Consider the following 22,475-nt stretch of genomic DNA (forward strand, 5'->3'; position numbering starts at 1 on the left):
TACTGCAGTGATACTCGAGGTCCGGCCATCCATTGACGGGAAAAGGCTTGCCGCTACCTGTGCCTGACTCACCCCTGTGCTGGCAGCATGGACCGGGACGCGTGGGCCCTGCTGCTGCTCGCCTGCCTCCAGCTACCGGGCACCGGCTCAGTCCAGAAAGGTAACATAACCTGGGCAATGCACCCGAGGTATAGAAAGCGCTAAATACTGGTGCTGCAACCATCTCCCTTGTTTTGCGGACGTGGGAGTTAAAGCCCACACTGATATTGCTATTTGCCCAGGATCACATAGCCAGGATTACAGCCCATGTAATTTGGTACTACATCGACAGTTTATATGCTAGGCAGTTTGCTTAGACCTACTTGAGGGCTGCAAAGGATTGTTTTGGGGATTTATAGAGACCGATGTACACTTTGCGGTTTTTAGCTGCTAAATACAAGAGTAAAGTAAGTGATTTACATTGTTTATTTTACATGGAGCTAAATGGGGCTGCTGGTAGATGCGTCAAAATACTTTCTGGACGTGGCAGCTCGCAAAGACTGGAACACACTGATACATATGTTAAGGTGAATGCGTACATCTTCCTTGGTTGCAAAGTAATTTATTTGAACAAAACATTGTATATTTTATTAAAAGGAATACAGCTATTTTGACCAGTTCGTTTCCAACAAAACGACATAATTATCGGCAATCTCTAGAGAGGGGCCAAAAAATGAATAGGCATAACATCTAAACTGATGTGTCTCACATATCTGAGCTGTTTTGAGGCACAACAGCACTCCGTGTGACAAACTGAAACTTTCAGAATCTTCATTCAAGTACCCTTTGTCTGCCTCATCTCACCTGCCACAAATCCAGATTCTAAATTTTTCAAGCAATTCTGTGTTCCGGACTTTGTTACAGCGCCTTGAATCTCCGTGTACCACGGTGTGAGCGCCTTCAGGACAGACGGCACCCTCAGACACTGCAAGCTTTTATCCGATACGATGTTTCGCTTCGGGTTTATAGTGTCTTACAAAGTGTGTAGCCCGTTTCAAATCGCTCCTAATATTTTCAGATACTTTAGAACCTGGTGCATGGAGGTACATTGAATTGCCTAAGATCACACGCATGTCTAGAGGTGCAGATTCATCTCGGGTCTCCTTATTTCGCTGTGTAACCTGCAGCCTCCACCCTTCCTTTGTTCTTCAGAAACACGCTTTTGTGTGTTTTTTTTTCTTCTGCAGAACGACTTCCAAGGGGGCGGAGAGGGACGCGGAAACTATTGCCTGCGTCTTCTGGTTAGGGCTCGCCTGGCGTTGCAGCGCAAAGCGCTGTCGCCAGCGAGCCTTATTGTCGTTGTGTTGCCTCCCCAAGTGGTACAGCCCAGTGCACGAGCAGACTACGGTCTGTGAACGCGCTTCTAAGAAGCGCTTCCCAGAAACGGGCAAAGACTGCAGGCGCCGCCACTGGCACGAGCCGCAGGGAACGCCAACGTGCACGCTCACGGCGTCACGCTCCTGACCTCCCGCGTCTCTTTCAAGGCTGTTCTGCGCTCCAGGCCGACTTGTTAGAACTGTCTTCGTGGTTTTTCATCGGTCTCCTTCGTTGACGCCAACATGTAGTCATACTTCTGTCCATGACTTTGGTCACCCTAACCGTGCTCGCAAACGGGACAAGGAGGACCATTATCTTGCTAATATGTTGCTGAAGTATTGTTCATTCAGTGCTGTGCCACTTCAGTATGGCCGCGTCCGTAACCTCGTCCCAAGTTGTCCAAAAGGACTTCTTCAAGATGGCCTCCTCCAGTTTGCTGCAATATTAGCGCACGCCTGGAACACAGATTTATAGTAGCGATTATAACGTTTGTGTGCGTGAGTTACACTTTCTCCAAACCATCTCGTGGTTTTAAGGTTCTAGGGTCCAGTGCCGAGCGTTAAGTGACCAGGCAACGGATCGACCACTCACCGACCTGAGTCCCTCCACAGGAGGGGTAGGTTGCACGTGGTAATTCCTGGTTGTGCTCCGCCCCCAGCGGTCATAGAGACGAATAGAACAACTCCTGCTTCTGATGTGGAGCACGCCCGGGTCCTGCCTGGCAGTGTGTGATAGTGTTCACAGAGGTGGAAGGGGCGAAACAGTGTGGCTGGAGGCTTTAACCATCCTGAGCACAAGAACCGAGCCGCAAGCGGGAGCAGGTCAGTTCCCTCGTGTTTTTTTTAATAGAATGTTATGTATCTGCCATAATGTGAAACATACCGTTAGTGTGTGGTGGAATGCAAAAGGGGCATTTTATTTATGGCTGTGTCTGTAACAGACGATACCCGTGTGTGTAAGTATTGTATGCTTGAATGTTTTACTCAACTATGTTTACAAATATCAGAGCAATGTGAGAGCAAGCGCTCACTGTGTTGGCGAACCTCGGTGTGTAGAACGATGATTCTATTAATGGCTTGTCTTTTAAACATGGAGGTGTTTGTAATTGAGTGTATCAGAACTCTTTGTTTAGTAGAGGCTATTGTGTACAGCTAGTCATGGAACAGGAATATTTATCTGTATGTTGGTGGGTGGCTAATAAGAACGTTCAATTTTTTTTGTAACGTATCAGTGTGACAGAGCTGTTTGTGTTTGTGTAAAAAAGTCCATGGCATTTGCATAGCTGATTGTGCGACAGACCTGCTGGTGATGGTAATATACCCATGGTTGAGTGACTGCTCAGTGCATCTGGTGTCGAGAATTGCATGTGTGTATAACTGAATGTGAGTGAGGACAATCTACATGTGTAGTTTTTTTTCTGTTCAGTTGATCGCAATCGTGTGCTATTGCTACATCTATCTGACTTCATTGTCTGTGAGTAATAAGGCACATTCTCACTATTAAGCAATTCTTCCTCTCTTGCAGACGTATCATTCAAAGCAAGTACAGCATGCTCGGTATGTTGCCTAGTTTGTTGCATTGTTTTTTATCTTGGTGTTTCTGTGTGAGTGCTGTATGTGGGTTGTTCGGTGTTAGTATTTCAGCTTTGGAAGGCTAGAGGATGAGCTATAGAAATCTGTGGCTCCTGGTTGGTGTAGTCCTATGATCTATAGGTGTGACTGAACATTTGTATGTTTCTGTGAATTGTACTTTTCTAACTCAGAAATGATCTGATGATTTGAGCTGTACATGTTTGTGGCTTATCAAAAAAAAATGCGGTGTTATGAGCTCTAGTTGAGAAGTTGCATTGTCGTGTAAGCTGCGCATCTACGTGGTTCCTGGTTGATGTACTTCTGCGAGCAGTATATGTCTGTGCCTAAGTCTTGGCTTGGTGTGTGAATTCTGCTGTGTGGGTGAGTATTTTATTATGAACTGTACATGTTTGGCTCAGCGTTGGTATGGTTATGAGAATAGACTTTCCTGTAGCTAACAGTTGTTATGCTTATGTATGTTCTGTACATATCGTTCAGCACTGTAGTGCGACCTTTAGACGGATGGTTCAGCTTTGGTCTGGTCACCTGACATGCACTCATCTGGCGTGAAAATGTGAGCAGTTCGTTTCTTTACCTCGGCAGTGATGTGCAGCAATACTGAATAACCTAGTTGAAAACTAGTGTGGTCATATGAGGCGTACATGTCATTGGTTCTGTGTTGGTGTGGTGTGTGATCTAGGCAGTTCATTCAAGTTGTGGGTGGGTAAGCCCGGTGTGGTCATGTGAGCTGGAAAGATCTGACTTTCATTGAACATAAGGCTCTCTGTGTTCGTTTGACCCTTTTTTTGTGAGTGGTTTGGGTCGTTTTGTGTTAGTTGATCCTTGAAAATTGGGGTCTTTGGGTGCATGTTCCTAGTTTCCCTTTCTGTCATTTTTGCATCCACAACTGGTTACATCGTGTCATTCAGTATTGTATTGTAAATAACAATGCCTTGTATTTATGTTTTAAAACCCCAAAATATAAATAGAAGGCATTGTCATTTACAATGCCAATAGCTCAAAATCATGTGAATGCGAGACCTATTGCATTGCAAATGCTTGTTGGTACAGGCTGTCTCATTTTGGGTGGGCTACGGAAGGGGGTACACTGGATCGAGCTGCATACACAGGAAGCGGAGGAGGAAAAGACATGAAGGTGTGGGGATCACGGCTGCTGAAGACATGGAGGGAGAGACCGCGAAAAATAGGCAAGCTATTAACTACTATAGAGAGATGAGGAGGGAGGGAAATGCCAGTGTGCGCGGAAGGTGCAGAGGGGAAAAATCAAATACAGTACAAACGAGTAAAAGGTGTAACGCGAACCCCAGCACTTAGACAAACATTGCCAACGCCGCATTGTAGCGCTATTACGGTTGCTATGCAGCATGGTTCAAAGTAAAAACATTTGTTTTTAATAAAAAGCAATATGACGCAGCCAGGGAGCCCGCTTCACTTTGTGTTATGCCACTTGAGGGGGAGAGAGAGAAGAATTTGCGCCCTATTTCTATAACAAATTCAGCACAACAATTGTACATGGTGCATTGCCATATGGTCAAGAATCAAGGAAGGCCGTGCGTGACATGTAAAATGGGCAGGTTGCTCATTTTGGTAGTATAATGTGCAATAGCGGCTTATGGATGCATGATGGGTGGATGGATGGATAAATGGATGGCTAAAAGTGTGGGTGGATTAATGATGGATGGATGGCTAAAAGTGTGGACGGATGGATGGATGGATGGATGGATGGGTGGCGAACATTGTGGATGGATGCATAATGGGTGGATGGATGGATGGGTTGATGGCGAAAAATGTTGATGGATGCAAGATGGATGGATGGATGGGTGGGTGGATAGATGCATGGATGGCCAAAATTGTGGATGGATGCATGATGGGTGGATGGATGGATGGATTCATGATGGGTGGATGGATGGATGGGTGGAGATGGTGAAAATTGTTGATGAATGCATGTGGGTGGATGGATGGATGGCTAAAAGTGTGGGTGGATGCAGAAAATAAGCTGGGCGCCTGCTTGTGTGATGCGTGCTGCCATTAGAAAACATGCAGCTAATGTACGTTGCACATGCACAACACGATGCGGACGGAGGACACATACTGACAACACAAAGCTACAGCAGTCCATACAGTAATAACACCTCTGAAACAGACTGCATCATGACAGCAGAATGCTTTTGTAGGCTTCACACTGATCATACAAAGCGTATTGCTTGTCTGGTGTTTGTTTTTTGAACTCTTCTTACATTTTAGTGCTCATTGTGAAGTGTCTCTGAAAGGGTAGCTCGCTGAAAAGTCAAAAGTGGCTCCTGGCGTGACTTCACAAAAACGGCCACTTGCTTGTCCGACAAAGGCATCTGTCCAGAACTCGCTGTAAACCAGGGTGCGATATTTGCAAATGTTGCTGTATGTTGTACAGAAGCTCGTGTTATATGAAGCACTTGAACTGGTGAACACCATAAAGAGAGTTAATGGTTAGCCTGTGCCTGATATTGCAGTTTCCTCTCTGATGCCGGAGGTAATTTTGCACGGTGCAGCTGAACATTGAAAGAGAACTTCGGTTTGCCGGTCATCTTTCTGTTGCTTATTTCAATATTTGTGTTGGGTGTTTAACTGCTGTTAATAAGGTGCAACCGATGCCCAGACATTCTTTAAAAGCGTAAAAGTCGCAACATAATTAAGTCATTCCATCATAAATTGTGCTGCATTACGCCACATGGGTTGGCTTTTCTTGCTGTATAATTTAGCCAAACCTAAGGGAAGAATTAGCGTCGTGGGGACAGCGGGAGAGGGGGGGGGCAGTTGGGGCCAAGGGTTAGAGGCGGGATCATGCAGTGGGCCAACAAACATGCTAAAACTGTGGTAGGACAGAAAGAATGCGTTGTCATGATGTGCGATATAATAGTCTGCGATGTTAGGTCCTTACCAATAGGAATCAACGCATTGGCGTTGCTAGGACGTGCGAGGTAAAAGATGACGATGTGTTGGTGTTTGCGATGTAATCAACGCGTGGTTAAAGCACGCGATGAAACGGTGTGAAAAGAAGAGCAAGACTGAAGCCAACAAATGTAACGAAATGGGTGGGCTCCAAGCCCTTTATCGTAAACAATAGTGTCTCACAAGTGGGAGTACATGTGCTGTCACAAGCTCAACCTAAAATGCACCTCTGTAAGAAGTGCGAGCAGTGGAAAGGACACTGAGCGCTGCAAGGAAGCAGTTCTTGGGCCATGCTCCAAGGGAGTGACAAACACAAAGAGGAAGTGAAGCCAGCCAGCAGTGACCAAAGAGAAGCAAGGAGCTGAGTGAAATTAAGTCAACTAATGGTAAGCAATAAGAGGGATCTAAGCAGCCTGTAAGTAAACGGAAGGTCTTGCAAAAAACAACACATGCATTGTCTCAGGCAAGTCCTAAAAAGAATCCCAGCCTGATTTCTGCTGATCTAAACTACTTCTGGATTTTGAAAGTTATTTAGGGGTTTTGGGACGAGGAAGTGTACTTAGCATGCTGTCTGGACCATTAATGTTCTCAATGACTTTCAACAGCTATTAAGGAGAGATTAGAAGAGATATCTTCCTGGAGTCTCACTTATTGATATACAATAGGCCATGGAGACAAAATAAATAAATCAATTGCCTGACAGCGAGTAAAAGTTTGCTCCGAGGAGCAATTCAATAATCTTTTATCTTACTCAAACAAATTTTCATCTGGCCATTTTGGACTTTATTAGACCTGGAGCCTTAATAGAGATCAAATGATCACTCTCTATCTTGGGGACACATTCATTCTCATTGCCCAATTTCCTTTATGCTATTACCCTTCTCAGTTTCTTGAACAACAAACAGGTGAGATATCCACATCATATGGATTTGTGCAGGAGATATAGTACTCTGACAAATTTTACAACTAACATCGCCTGGAGATCGTCCCTATTCTTGAAACTTCTAAAACGCTAAAGATCAACCAGGAACACATACAACAGAAGAATAAGAAAAGTGAAAGCTAATTTCTTCAGAGTACATCTTGATAAAGCCAGAAATAGGCACAAAAAACTATTCGAAATAGTCAAGCAGCAATTACGTAAAGCATCAAACCCCTTAGACCCCAAATTCAGCACCCTCCCTAACTGTGAAGAATTGGCCTCCTTCTTAATGGAAAAAACTGCAAAGATAGAGGATGAACTACTACTAGCAAATGATTTACTATTGGCTGCCTCATCCAGTTTCTTTTATACCTCCCAGTTCACTGAAGTGAGCGACCCATCCAGACACCCCTCGAAATACAATGGCTCTTGGGACACCTTCTCAACACTACAAATACCACTCCACAAGAAAGTAAGGGTCGTAGGGAACATATTTATAGACCTACACCAGATTGAATCCCCAAATCCTATACTAAATAACAATACAATCTGGTGGTCTGTAAAAGCACAAAATACTGAAAAAGAAAGAAAAAAAAAAAAATCGCTGTGGTTTCTTCAAGTCAATAAAAATTTAAAACTGGACAAACTGAGAGATTAAACAAACCCTGAAGAGGGAAGATAAGAAAAGGTTTTCCATCAACTGCCCTTCGTGGCCAGTGTCATCATTTGGAATTCCAGCTTCCCTGTCACATCACCCCATTTAACGCAGGGGATAAAACTGATCTGGGAGAGTGAACCAAACAGCTAGAACACCACGAGGACCAATGATAAATGACTAACAGCCTGTCGTCCAAAGTACACAGACCAAGTCAAAAGTGCAGGGCAAAGAATTTTTGTGAGGAATTAAAAAGACATGCCTATTAAAAAGGATGCAGATGAACAAGTTACTTACCTTCGGTAACGCTTTTTCTGGTAGATACTATATCTGCCTGTGGATTCCTCACCTTGTGAATATCCCCCTTGCGTCAGCAACGTTCGGATATTTTCTTCGTAGCACGCCGACGTGGGCGACGTCACAGGAGCACGGCATCGCGCGCGACTCCGTCTGACGTCACCGACCCCATATCAGGCCCACGCCGGCGTGATGACGTCAGTTCCGCCCTTTTTTCCGTGCCTTCGAGGCACACGGACGGACCAACGATAGCAAACATGCAAATATACAATGTACACAGTACATATAGAACTAAATCAATACAATAGTATAAACCATATATACAGAAAGACCAGGTATAGCAGAGTGGACAACGGGGAGGCGGGTGGGTCAGTGAGGAATCCACAGGCAGATATAGTATCTACCAGAAAAAGCGTTACCGAAGGTAAGTAACTTGTTCTTCTGATAGATACATCTGCCGTGTGGATTCCTCACCTTGTGAATAGATTCCCACAGCAGTCCCCACTCCCGGAGGAGGGTGTCCACTCTGCTACACCAGGAAGTCTTGGAGGACAGAGCGCGCGAAGTGGCCATCCCTCCTCACCTCGGTATCCAAGCAGTAAGGCTTCGCGAAAGTGTGGAGGGAGGCCCAAGTCGCGGCCCTGCAAATATCCTCAACAGGTACACCCCTAGACAAAGCAGATGTTGCAGACTTTGCTCTAGTTGAATGAGCTCTAATACCCTCAGGAGGGTCCTTACCCGCAAGGGAGTAGCAGATCTTGATGCACAGGATTATCCACCTGGAAAGAGTGCGCTTGTGCACCGCTCTGCCCTTCTTGCAGCCAGCAAAGCCAACAAACAGCTGGTCGTCCATCCGGAAGTCCTTAGTCCTGTCCAGATAGAAAGACACCGCCCTCTTAGGGTCCAGGCGATGCAGCCTCTCTTCCTCCTTAGACGGGTGAGGGGGGAGGATAGAAGGTAGGAAGGGTAATGGGCTGCCCAAGATGGAAAGGAGTCACCACCTTAGGCAGAAAAGCAGCCCTGGTCCTAAGAACCATCCTTTCAGCAAGAATGGTCAGGAATGGGGGTTTGGAACTTAGAGCTTGAAGCTCACTTACCCTCCTTGCCGAGGTGATTGCAACGAGGAAGATAGTTTTAAAAGAGAGAAGCCTCAATGGACACTTGTGCAAGGGTTCGAAGGGAGAACCCATTAAAAAGGTCAGCACAAGATTCAAATCCCAATGAGGAACAAAAAAAGGAGTAGGAGGAAACATATTCATGAGACCCCTCAAGAATCTCAAAACCACCGGAGATTTAAAGAGAGAAGGCCGATCCGGCAAACAAAGAAACGCTGATAAGGCCGAAAGATAACCCTTGACCGTGGCCACAGCCAAACCTTGCTGTGCCAGATAAAGGGCAAATTGTAAAATATTGGACAAATGAGCCTTCAAAGGGTCAATATCCCTCTCCCTGCACCAAGAAACAAATTTTGACCACCTATAGGAGTAAATGGACTTAGTGGTGTCACGCCTGGCAGAGAGAATGACATCCACCACCTCGTGAGGGAGAGAAAAAGAACTCAAGTTGCCCCGTTCAATCTCCAGGCATGAAGGTGTAATGTCTGGAGGTGGGGGTGTAGAACCTGCCCCTCCATCTGAGAGAGGAGGTCTGCCCTGTGAGGGAGACGGAGCGGCGGGTGAGAGGAGAGGCGGAGTAGGTCCGAATACCACACCCTTCTTGGCCAATCCGGAGCAACCAATATGACTTGGGCCCGGTCTTGACGAATCTTCCTCAGAACCCGAGGAATCAAAGGTATGGGAGGAAACGCGTAAAGGAGTTGATCTCCCCAACCCAACTGAAACGCGTCCCCCAATGCTCCTTGCATCGGATACTGGAGACTGCAGAATGAAAGGCAGTGAGCATTCTCGCGAGTGGCAAATAGATCCACCCGAGGAGTCCCCCACATCTGAAAGATGTCGTGAACAACCTCCGGGTGAAGCCTCCACTCGTGGTCGGCAGAGAACTGTCGACTGAGACTGTCTGCACGCACGTTCAGTACTCCGGCCAGATGATTTGCCACCAGACAAATCTGATGGACCTGAACCCAGGACCAGAGACGCAGAGCCTCTCTGCAGAGACACTGCGACCCTACTCCTCCCTGCTTGTTGATGTACCACATCGCAGTCGTGTTGTCCGTTAGGACCTGAACCGAACGACCGCGAAGGGAAGGGAGGAAGGCCTTGAGCGCCAAACGTATCGCCCTCAATTCCAGAAGGTTGATGTGAAACAACCTTTCTTCCGGAGACCAAAGACCTTTGACCTCCAGGTCTCCCAGATGAGCACCCCACCCGAGAGTGGATGCATCCGTTATCACTGTGGCCACTGATGGAGGCAGTTGAAAAGGCTTTCCTTGCGACAGATTGCCTTCCACGCCCCACCAAGACAGATCCGCTGCAGCTTCCCTGGAGATCTTCACTGACTCCCTGAGATCTCCGTTGTGCTGATACCACTGCCTGCGGAGGCACCACTGGAGCGCCCTCATGTGCCAGCGTGCATGACTGACCAACAGAATGCAAGAAGCCATCAGACCGAGCAGGCGAAGGACCTTCAGGACTGGAACAACCGCTCCATTGAAGAATAAAGGAATCATTTCCTGAATGTCGTGAATCCTTTGAGGTGGAGGGAATGCACGACATACAGAAGTGTCCAGTACCGCACCTATGAACAGGTTGCGCTGGGAGGGCACCACGTGAGATTTGGGTACGTTTATCGAAAAACCCAACCTGTGTAACAACTGAGTTGTCTCCTGCAGATGATGGAGCACCATCTCCGGCGACTCTGCTTTGATCAGCCAGTCGTCTAGATAAGGGAATACAGGTATCCCCGACCTTCTGAGATGCGCAGCCACCACTGCCATCACCTTGGTGAAAACTCGAGGCGCAGTAGTAAGTGCAAACGGGAGGACCGCAAACTGGTAGTGCTGCGATCCCACCGTAAAACGGAGATACCTCCTGTGCGACTTCAGGATTGGGATGTGAAAATACGCATCCTGCAAGTCGATCGACACCATCCAGTCTTCTTCCATCAGCGCCAGAAGAACCTGAGCAAGGGTGAGCATTTTGAACTTCTCCTGTTTGAGATAGAGGTTCAAAATCCTGAGATCCAGGATAGGCCGAAGCCTGCCATCCTGCTTGGGAATCAAGAAATACCGGGAGTAGCACCCTTGACCCCTCTCCTGCTCTGGAACCACCTCTATTGCACCCTTTCGAAACAGTGCCAGGACTTCCTCCTGCAGGAGAAGCAGGTGGTCCTCCGAACAATAACCTTGGCAAGGAGGGTAATTGGGAGGGAACTCCTGAAAAGGAAGTGCATACCCATTCTCTACGAGATTGAGAACCCAAAGATCTGATGTAACCGATTCCCAATCTCGTAGAAAGTGAGTAAGCCGACCCCCTACTGGCCCTACATGATCCAGAATGGAGGATCTAGGGCTGCTTTGCTGATGCGGGTGGGGGTTGGGCATTATTGGAGGAAGTGGAGGAAGAGGAGACTTGACGTCCACGACCCCTCTGTCTACCTCTATAGGACCTATATAGAGGGTTCTGCTGCTGCTGCTGTTGGCCCTGCTTGAAGGGACGAAAAGAAGATTTACCAAATCCCTTGAATTTTCTAGTCGTCGACCCTCTCATCTGCAGACCCAAAGATATTGCAGTGGCACGGCTGTCCTTAAACCTCTCCAAGGCCACATCAGCCTTCTTACCAAAAAGGCCAGTTCCTTCAAAGGGTAAGTCCAGCAATGTAGACTGCACATCCGCTGAGAAATCAGAAGACTTTAACCATGCGGCTCTCCTGGTCGCAATGGATGAGCCCATAATTCTATCAACAGAATCCACAGTGTCCATGCCGCTTTGAATGACCATGCGGGCCGCAGCCTGAGTGTCAGAGACCACTTCATTAAAGTTCTTCTTATCCTCCTCAGGAAGTTTTGATGACAATTGCTTCACTGAGTCCATTAGCGCATGCACATATCTACCTAAAAGGCAAGTAGCATTTGATGACTTAAGAGCCATGCTTCCAGAACAGAAAGTCTTCTTCGCAGACTGATCTAATTTCTTAGACTCTTTGTCAGCTGGCACTTGAGGGAAAGAGCCTGCAGCCCTATTAGAGCAAGCCGCCTGAACCACAAGACTTTCCGGAGATGGATGCGTAGAAAGAAATGCAGGGTCATCAGGAGCCACCCTATAGCGCCTTGCAATAACCCTTGAAACTGCAGGAGCAGACAACGGCCTCTTCCAAATCTCCTTAATTGGATCCGTCAAGGCATCAGTAAATGGCAGCGTAGGTTCCACAATCGAAGAAGGACAATGCAAGACTTCAGTGAGGATGTTGGGCTTGTACTCCACTGTGGGCAGCTTTAAGCTACGAAGTTCAGCAGCCTTCCTAATAACCACGTGATAGGGTGCCACGTCCCTTGATGGAGCATCAGAAGTCGAAGGCAAACCCCACTCGGGAGAGAGTTCCAGACCACTAGCATCCCGAAGCTCATCAAAATCATCATCATGATCAGGAAGCTCGCCTTCTTCCACATCAGAACTTTCATCATCTTTTTGTTCGAGAAGACGCTGAGCTCTTCGCCTCGACCACTCCAAACGAATCGAAGTCGACGGATCCGGTAACGACTCCGACGGGGCCGGTTCCGACGTCGATCGAGGAGCCGGAGCAGCAGGACGAGAGCCATGAACAGGTGTGGTACCTCGATCTCGACTGCGAGGTCGATCCGGAGTCGGCGAAGCCGCATGCGGAGTCGAAGACCTCGGTGGAGCCGTACCGAGCCATGGTGAAAGAGGCGCCGGCATGAAAGGCATAAATGGAGCTGGGGCGTACGACTGAGGAATACCCAGATTGTACGATAATGGACCCATGGGACCAACAGGCGCTCCAGTGGGGTACATTGCCCTAGAATATACTCCAAACATCGCATTGAGAAAATGCGAGGGGTCCTGTCCAGGACCAGGAAAGGAAGGGTACGGACCTACCGGATGTCCCAATGGAGGCCGCCCCGACACATCCTCACCCTGACCTTCTGGGTTCACAGGAGTCTCAGCTGAAGCCGGATCTTGAGGAATCACCTCTTCTTCCTCTTCATGTTCCGAGGATACCGGCTCCGGGTCCGGCTCCGGCGCCGGAGAACCTTCTCTTGACAAAGCAGGCGAAGGAGAGACAAAGTCTTTACGATGTTTGTGAGACCTTCTCTTCGAGTCAGAGGATTCCTTCTCCGAATGAGGTTTCGAACTGTGCTTCCTCCTCTTATGCTTTCTCCTCGAGGAGCTCGAAGCATGACCGGAAGCCGACTTAGATCTAGACCTAGATCTTTCTCTGGACTTTGACTTCGCTTTAGATCTCGACTCCTCTCCAGACCTCGAACCCGCTCTGGATCTCGACGCCGATCCCGACTTCGACCGAGACCTTTGCTTCGACTTCGATCTTCGTGACGTCGATCTCGAATGTCGTCCAGAATCCTGTTTCACTTTCGCCAAAAGTAATTTAGCTTCACGCTCTCGAAGCGCCTTTGGATTCATCTTAAAACAGGAATCGCAGTTCTTGACGTCGTGACTCGAACCAAGACACCACAAACAATCCTTATGTGGGTCAGTGATAGACATCATGCGGGCACAAGACCTACATGGCTTAAAGCCTGTTTTCCTCGACGACATCTCCGGAGATGAACCAAGTCGTAAGAGAGAAACAGTGACAATTATTTAACAGAAAGATACTAGGTATCGCTGAAGATCCCGAAAACCGTTAGCGTCGGAGACGCGGAAAAAAGGGAACTGACGTCATCACGCCGGCGTGGGCCTGATATGGGGTGACGTCAGACGGAGTCGCGCGCGATGCCGTGCTCCTGTGACGTCGCCCACGTCGGCGTGCTACGAAGAAAATTTCCGAACGTTGCTGACGCAAGGGGGATATTCACAAGGTGAGGAATCCACACGGCAGATGTATCTATCAGAAACAGCTAGTAACAAATATGCAGCAGGTCTGCGGTCGACTAGTTTCAGCCAAATGGGCAAAGGAGCCCTGGCTTTCTTCAGGACCTTCTAGATAATAGCTACTGCAATACATGTAATTTGAAAAAACAAAGTGCAAATCAAAATAAAGACATAATCACAGTGTAGCCACTTGTGACCATTACCAATACCTCTATACAGGATGCATGGTTTCCATGCCTATCCTGTGTAAGGCATTAACCTCACCTCACCTGGCTCAGACTCCGGTGTATAGGAGGTCCCGCCCTCTCCATCAGTGCCTCCGTTCTTTTTTCCCAGCCTCAGAAAAAGGACTGAGGCACCGACGGAGAGGGCGGGGCCTCCTATATACCCGAGTCTGAGCCAGGTGAGGTGAGGTTAATACCTTACACAGGATAGGAATGGATATCATTCATCCTGTATAGAGGTATTGGTGATGGTCACAAGTGGTTACACTGTGATTATGTCTTTATATTGATTTGCACTTTGTTTTTTCAAATTACATGTATTGCCTATGGAAATGTAACCGTATTAACTTCTCTAGGCCGATTGGCCATCTTATTTAAGACTATATTTGAGATCAAGCTTTTTACGCTATGTACCTTCATATAGGTTTGTCACCCACACCTGTATCTTATCCGTCTAATTGATACCCTAATCCTCGTCATGTAAGCGCAGAGATACCCAACTAGGGTCATGTTCGCTATAATCAAAACTTTTATAAATCAATCGCACAATTTTATATCACAGCAAAATAGTTTCTACTCTCCAAATTGTCACCAACAGCTTTTGAATAAACGCACTCATGTTCAAATATAAAGGACCAGTACCTACTCACATGACGTCACCTGGCGTCAACGGTTATGTCTGCTAAAAGAATCTTGACAAGACCCAAAATAGTTAAGGGTATACTTTCTTTAAAGGTTACACAAACATCAATGACTTATTAATATGGTAACAATGTTCTGGAAAGTAAATACTTAATTATTATTACCTGAAAGACAAAGAACGGCGCCGTAGCCCTTTCCTTAAATAGCTTCAGGAATTCTGGAACCACCATTTCAGCCCTATGGAAAAAGCATGGTGTACGTTACTGTAAATGTTCTGTGTGTATTCATATCCCTGTGAATTTTCAAAGACGAATAAAACATGTGCAGGACGTGGTCAGCTGAAGATGCCATGCCTTTATATTTTACTCTGGAAGATCACGCCCCAAAGAACTACAGCAGCAGCCGGTTATCTTGGAAGACTAAGAACACACATCACATTCTTAGTTCGCACTTACCCAGTTTCTGCTGAATAACCAGACTGATGGCAACAGTTCAACACAGGGAGAGATGTGGATTCTTTTAGCGGGAAAACATAGCAGAAGGGTAGCTCTTGTAACTTGCTTACCCCCCACACATTTTAGATAAAAGGACTTTATTACTAAGTGAAAAAAATGCAGATTAGATTGAAATTTGCAAACTATCTTAACCAATTTCCGGATTATTTACGAGAAGGCTTTCAAGCAGGCGCAGCCCTTTGAAACTATTTTCTAACCTTCAGAAAGCTGATCATGCGTAAAGATAAGGCTCCTTAAAGAACTAGATTGGAGAACTTATTTTTCTATTTCCCAGTATAATAATAGCCATAGTTCACCCACAAATGTCGCAAAGGATGGGCACATCATATCCAACAGCTAAATCCAACATAGTAGGAGTCCAGCTATCTAACCAATAGGTACTCATCCCATATATCTATATATATGCTGAAACTAGACTTTTAGAATCTGTTGCTGTCCTTTCATCAGATACCAAGCACAGAATGACCTTGCTGAATCTCCTAGGAGGCAAACACGTTAAAGTGGGGAACCCGGACAAGTAGGTAAGAGTTTATTTCCCAACTATCTGCATGTGACCATACATTGAGAGATTCTGATTAAAATAATGTACTCTGTCTATATCTTAGGTCTGTTCTCTATTAAAAATGTGGGATGTTTAAAATAAGATTTAAGACTGATTATAAGGGGTAGATCAGACAAAAAGTATATAATTACGTTTCCAGGCAATCATGAAATATCCATGCAAAGCTTTCAAAGAACCAATTCTATACACCCATTCTTAATTTTGCGAGCCAACAAAGTGATTTTCACTAGCTAGATTCACTGTACTAATAACCTATGCCCTGCTTTTCTGTATTTTATGATAAACATCGAAGTGCTCAAAACTCAAACTTGAAAGATTAGAAACAACTCACAGCAGGTTTAAGTTCTCTCCTGCAGGTTTCAGTTCTCTTCTGCAAATCCAGAGAATTACTCGAATAGGTGTTTTTTATTTACTATTGTAAATGTTCACTAAACTAGGAAGACGGATTTCTCCTCCTAGTATCATACAAAGGGATACAAAGCACACACAAAACCCACTGCTCAACAGAATTTAACAAACGTCAGCATTTTCTATTGTCAACGCTCATCAATGTCAAAATGTTTTCAGTGGTGTGGTGCACTGTCAAACTGAAAACAATCATACTTCTGTTCTGGGGGAACAGAAAACCCCATCTGTTTCAAAAGGCAACAAGAAGGCACCAGTCAAAGCTCAAATAAAACTGGAAGAGATGAAACACTTATAACACTAAATGCTAAAATGGACGTTTATAGATTTGATTTAGTGCTTAAACTACTGCATTTTACTTCTGTTACTGCCAATGACAAACGGGAATCTGCTCTAGAAGTATTTCTGATGAGAGAAAGGAGAGAAGAGACTTGGTTTCCCTTTACAGAGGCATATAAATATGTGGGTAAGGCCCACCCCCAACTACTGAACAACAGTGTGTGGTGACTCAAGCTCTGTCAGAAAAAGCCTCTTTCGCACTGATGGCATGACATCATCTTTGTGCTCACTAAAGCATAGGCGCTACCAAGTATGCAACTTCACCTCAAAACATGTAGGACAAACAGATCCAGGAGTTATTCTTAACATTTTAACTGGTGGACATGCAGGAATTCCAATACTCTCCACAGGAGAAAAACAATGGCTACCGTTTTCACACACAAGTTATTTCCACTCTAACACCAGCAAAAATATTGATCTCAGTGCGACAATGGAGTAATTTATGTAAGACAGCACACATCTACTTGAGGCAGCCTTGGGTGGTGGGCATTGTGGTGTGGTTATGACTTTTTATCCGAGATGCTCCATCATTTCTAAATGAAAGTGACAGGATATGCCGTGGATGATACAACTTATCCCAACGAAGGTGAGGAAGGTGAGGAGGGAAGAGAATGAATGGCAGGCGGCCTAAGGTTGGTAGAGGGGAAATGGCCCTGGTATGTAAGAGTAGGGGCCTACGAAATCCTGTGGCATCTAACGAAAAGTACTGTCTGAATAACCTCAGATTTTTCCTGAGGAAGAATGGCTTGGTTCAGACCGTAAATTGATGTCTATGTAGTCTGCTAGCACGAGTAACTGCACAATGAATAACTTTCCTTCAGGTTTCTTTTTGTGATCTTTGGGGCAGATCAAATAGACATTATTGGAGCAAAGGGGCACGGAAAGGGCGCAGTGAGATGACCGTTTTTGCGGGGAACTTGCTCAAACTTTCTGTGCACTGTTTTTGTACAAGAATTAAGTTTACAATTAATAGTTAGCAAGCTAAGACAATGATATATTGAAAGAAATTAATAGTTACCAAGCTTTGCTTCACTATAAGAACTGAAGCGTTGCAAAAGATGGATCACATTGGCCAGAATGCAATACGAGGGCTACTGAATTATGTCTCAATTAAAACCCACAGCTGAAGACTATTGCAGAGTGTCAGTCCTGTTTCGAGTGATGCCAAATGGAAGTTTTTGTATTATTAAATAATATATTATGCTGTTCACGTTCCACAGTTCTTGAGGTAAATCCTAGAAAGATGATGGATGTGGAGGTGAGACAAGGTCTAATGACCAAATTGTTAACTGTGAAATCAGGAGACTAGATCTCAAACCAAGCACTACAAAGACAATTTCCACAGTGATCAATCAAGAGGGCTGGACAATTCCATAAATTACCATATCAAACATGTGTTAAACATCTTGCTTAATCCAACATGTACAATGCTAAATTCGATTGACATAAAAATGCGTGTTCTCATGTTTTTTCATCTTTAACTGCTGCTACGAGATCACATTTTACACATGCAGTAAATTGCTCAGGAACAAATAGCCATACAGCACTAAAACTACCATTACAAAAATGAATTGAAAGCCAGCATGTGAAACCAGAGCACTTACTTGTTTAACCCATACTTCTTCTCAGCAGCTTTGAGATCAGCATCATCCTGATACCCTTTTGCATTCTGGTAATGGGATAGTGGATACTCAACAGGGAAAGCCACTGGGATGAAGGCTTTCCGCTCCTCCCTGTCGTAGCAATACTTGATCTTCTGAAACTCAAAAGACAGAATCTCCTGCCCATCTTCCTCCTACAAGAAGGGTTCAAAACACAAAAAGTAATCATTTTCATTTTTAAACCGTACACTAAGCAATTAGATAATCTCTTGACAATGTGATGACTTTATTTAAAAATAAGAAAAAAACACTTTAAACATGAGATAAAAAAAAAAAAGACACACATACTCCTAAGGGGTAGGACGTTCAATCTACTGCAAACGTGTGCGTCAGAAAAAGTACAATATGGGGGTAGGCGTGTAATTTTTTGTCTGAGTTGTGTGCAATTAAAATAATGAATTAATTTTAACACAGCACTCGGTTCCAACTGAAAGTATCTACCACTGTAAATAAAAAGTGTTCTCCATCAACAACAAATGCGCTCCGTTTATAGACTTTGGAACAATGGAAAACTAAATAAGCCAACTCCAGGACTTCCAACACCGAACAATCAGGTCACACATTTTTGCATCAGAACCATTAACTCACGGACTGATCCGACTGGATTTTTAACAAAGATATTCACACTTGCACTTTAATGATCGTTGCAGGTGTACCCATCTTTAATTCCAATTAAACAAAAAAATTGCATCAGACTGAGTTGCCACCTATGCAAGAGCCCTTGGATACAGGGCCATGCTTGGGTCATTAGACACTCAAAACGGTTCTAATACTGGATATAGAGGGTGAATTTGTACCTCTTCATGCAAGGTTGATGGGGAGAAGGGATGTGACCAAGGATGTATGCAGTCTGTTTGGTCCAAAGTTTAATGAAAGCCAGTGAATGCACATAGGTGCATGCTGGCTGAGGGGGTCTACAAGAGCATTGGTAAATTGGCACAAATCCAATAACGGGGAGTGACTGATTGATTTCACCGGGAGAGAGAGTATCATTTATTGAATGTTGATTGAGGATATGTAGGAACCCAATATTGCCAGCACGTACCCCATCATATTTATTTCACCAAATGTGATGACGACAATCGTTCACCTGCATTTACAGCGTTTGATGAATTCACTTTGTCTTACGTTCTACTTGGTTTTATTCTGCAAAAAATAAAAATTATATATATCTGCAAAGAAAGTTAAAATGGAGAAGTTTATGCCTACTGTTTAAAGAGATCTCCTTAGTTGCCCTACAGCACTGTTCCCATTGGTCATCAGCAATGTGAGGTAATTCAGTTTTGACTCCATTTTGTATTTTGTGTTGCCCTCACTCATGCAGCTTGGCAAACCAAGTGTTTTTGCCCTTTGTACTGCTACATGTCAAATAACCCCGCTTCCTTGTTGTGAAGCCAATTCCAGGAACTAGCCAAACGGACTAATCCTTGTCTAGACCGACTAATCCTTGTCCCAACTGTCGGTTGGCCTTCAGTATTCTTTCCCTGCCTGATCTTATTTGTTGGCCTTCGGTATTCTTTCCCTGCATTATCCTATTTCTTAAGTTGTCCTTTGAAGCACACAAACCCGTCCTACCATTACTGATTGACCTATAGGTGCTGTAATTGATTGACTTATGTGGTTGGGCAAGAACACGACTCAAGGGGGACGTTCTAGTTACATGGTACCTTGTTTTGAATGTTTTCCTATTGGCTAAAATTTGGTGCATGGGGAGTGTTTTTCTGTGGGTGTGTATGGTTATAAAAGACTGTGAGCCACGGAGTGAAGTGGCAGTCTCCTGAGAAACTACTATTGGTGTACTTCTGGGACAACTGTGCATAGCTGCAGCTAATAAATTTGGTTTTCTACACTAACAGAGTATTTTGTGTCTCTGTACAACAAGGAAGGTGAACTCTGAGATTTCAGGCGTGCCCTGCGCCGCCAGGCCCTTCTAGGGCTGGTTCGACTGGCAGCCCAACGTGGGGGGGGCTTCAGAGGTAGCGGTCGAGCCCGAGGGTCGTGAGGAAATCCCGCAAGGAAATTCTGGAGGAAGCGACCACATGATTGACCTCTGCATGTCGAAAGTGGACCTAAGGTCTTTGCAGAGCGGCTTCTCCTTTCCAACGGCTGCTGGTGACTGCTGCCCTGACTGGCGCCCTGCCCTGCCTTGGTCCCTTTGGTGATGACTGGTATTGCGAGACGTTAGACGGACCTCTGTTGGCGTAAGAGAACATTTGGTTAAGTAATAGTGGATAGCTCCCACTTCTTTGTTTTTGATTCGGCTATTGCAAAAGCCGAAGCAGAGGGGCGAGTACATTTGTGCTGTGTTGATTGATTAACCCCTTGATGTTTGTAAAGAAGCCAGTGAAATAACGATGCCTGGTTTCAGTAAGTTTAGAAGAAGATGTTGTTGTTGTGATAGGGATTCCCGACTGGAGGACTCTTGTCCAATTCCTCCGGCTGGAACTCCCACCTATGAGCTTTATTCTAAACATGGTGTAGGCCCCATCACCTTTAATGAAGTGTGGGTCCGCTATACGAGAAAAGATGATGTTTTGCAGTGGCCACAAAATGGTAGTTTTGAGTCTGATATATTAGATAATTTGGAAGCTACATTGTTTAAGAGAAAAGCCCGGCCGGCTATGTTTGACTCCTTTCGCCTTAAGCGCAAGGAAGCCAAACAGAAAGAAATTAAGCAAGCAAAAAAGAGATAGGAAGGAAAAGGGCATGACTGTTTAAAGAAAATGAGACTGATTATGCGATTGAGGTTTCAGATAGACAACATCGTATGGCAATAGATAAGTGTTATCAGGTGTTGCCAACTTCCCCCTGCAGACAAAGATGTTGACCCCAAAAAGGATCCTTTACTGTCCCACCTGTTGAGATTGCCCCAGCCTTATGCACAGGGTGCCAATGCACCCCTACTATTACCACCAGCCCAGCCACCTGTTCCCCCAACCAGTCTCTACACCTCTGCCACAGGCCCTTCCGGTATTCCAATCCCGCCACCTCCTTTGCCTCAGACTCCTTTGCTTCAGACTCCCTTTATACCGGTTACCCTCTCTTCTGCCCCGCATAATACCTTGTCCCCTGACCTTATGTCGAATTCCCCCTTCAGTTCATAAACCGATGGTTGACACCGTTTCTGGCCTTTTGTCCCCTTTCTTTGGGTCATTAAACATGACTCCTGTTCTTCCTTGTAGGCAGACCCGTAGTCAGCTCCCTGGTCCCGAAGAACGGGATGCGTTAGATCTCCCTGCCCGTAAGTGGATCATGAATGGTCCCCAGTATGCTATACAAGATATCATGGACACTTTCCAGCAGTGGGATGCGCCAACGCAAAGACATGTTTTTGATACCATGTGTGTCATTCTTGGACTAGAGTGGGAGGACATGGGATTAGGATTAGCTCCCCAGGGTCTGCTAGATGTTCAGGATGACTTTAACAAAGGGATAATTGTGGGTGCTGAGGTTGAGGATGCTGTAAGGACACTTGTCACCTTCAGAACAATGTTCACCTACCGGCCTCTGCCTGAACCCCGATCCTTCTGTTAACAGGCAACTGAAACACTATCCTATGAGAGAGGTTCCCCCGGTGTGGAGAGTAGCGGTTGCACCCTAGGGCAATAATCCTGGTATACCCGTTCACTTTCAACGTGTATGGGTACATGTTCCTTGGAAAAGGTCTGAGGTTCTGGCCCTCAAACAATCCTTACCAGACCCCCGTAAAAATCCTGCTGGTTATTATAAAGAGCTGTCCCAGACTGTTGATGCATGCATTATGAATTTAGCAGATATAGACATGTTGATGGGAAATGTGGTCCCACAACCATTGTGGGCTAGGATTCGGAAAGAGGACCATGCCCAAGAATTGGGAGGCGATTGGGCTACTATACTTGCCGCAGATGTAATCCAAGTGGGTGGTGCTAAACCTGATGGTTTAATTGCAGACCTTCCTGCTAGGATCATTGCCTTAATGAAAACTATGATGCCCCCTCTGCGAGTTAATTGGGATAAGTTAGCTGCCTGCAAGCAAAAGAAAGATGAAAGCGTTTCAGACTTCTTTACTCTATTTGAGGAGTTGTTTCTTGATCACAGTGGTCAGGATATGAGCACGGAAGGTGGCCAACGATTGTTTGTAGATAAATTTGTGTTTAATTTGCTCTCCAAACTTTCTAATAAACTGAAGGATTCCGAAAGTTCATGGGCAGTTTCCTCTTCTGCTCAGATATTGGCTACTGCTCAGTATTATGAAAATAGGGATAAAGAGGAAAAGGACAAACTTGATAAGAAGACTAAGGAATTAAAAACTAAAGTTCTTTTGCAACAGGCTTATCCCCCTCGCCCTGCTCGGCGCCAGTATCAGCCGCCTCCCCAATTCCAGAAGCTGTTGCAAAAACCTGAGCCTTTTGTTTCCCGGCCCCCACTG

At 45.4% G+C, this 22,475-nt stretch overlaps 1 protein-coding gene across 1 annotated transcript in view; it reads right to left on the reverse strand.

Annotated features, from left to right (window-relative positions):
* Positions 1 to 22,475, reverse strand: part of ATP13A1 (ATPase 13A1) — a 446,812-nt gene that overhangs the window by 353,074 nt on the left and 71,263 nt on the right. The window contains exons 3-4 of the mRNA XM_086961461.1: positions 18,011 to 18,201; positions 14,750 to 14,822 (exon numbers count right to left, since the gene is read on the reverse strand). Of these exons, the coding sequence (XP_086817587.1) occupies positions 14,750 to 14,822; positions 18,011 to 18,201 (264 nt within the window). The remainder of the gene's footprint in view (positions 1 to 14,749; positions 14,823 to 18,010; positions 18,202 to 22,475) is intronic.

This window comes from Lissotriton vulgaris, chromosome 1_1 (genome assembly GCF_964263255.1).
Source record: "Lissotriton vulgaris chromosome 1_1, aLisVul1.2, whole genome shotgun sequence".
Classification (NCBI taxonomy): domain Eukaryota; kingdom Metazoa; phylum Chordata; class Amphibia; order Caudata; family Salamandridae; genus Lissotriton; species Lissotriton vulgaris.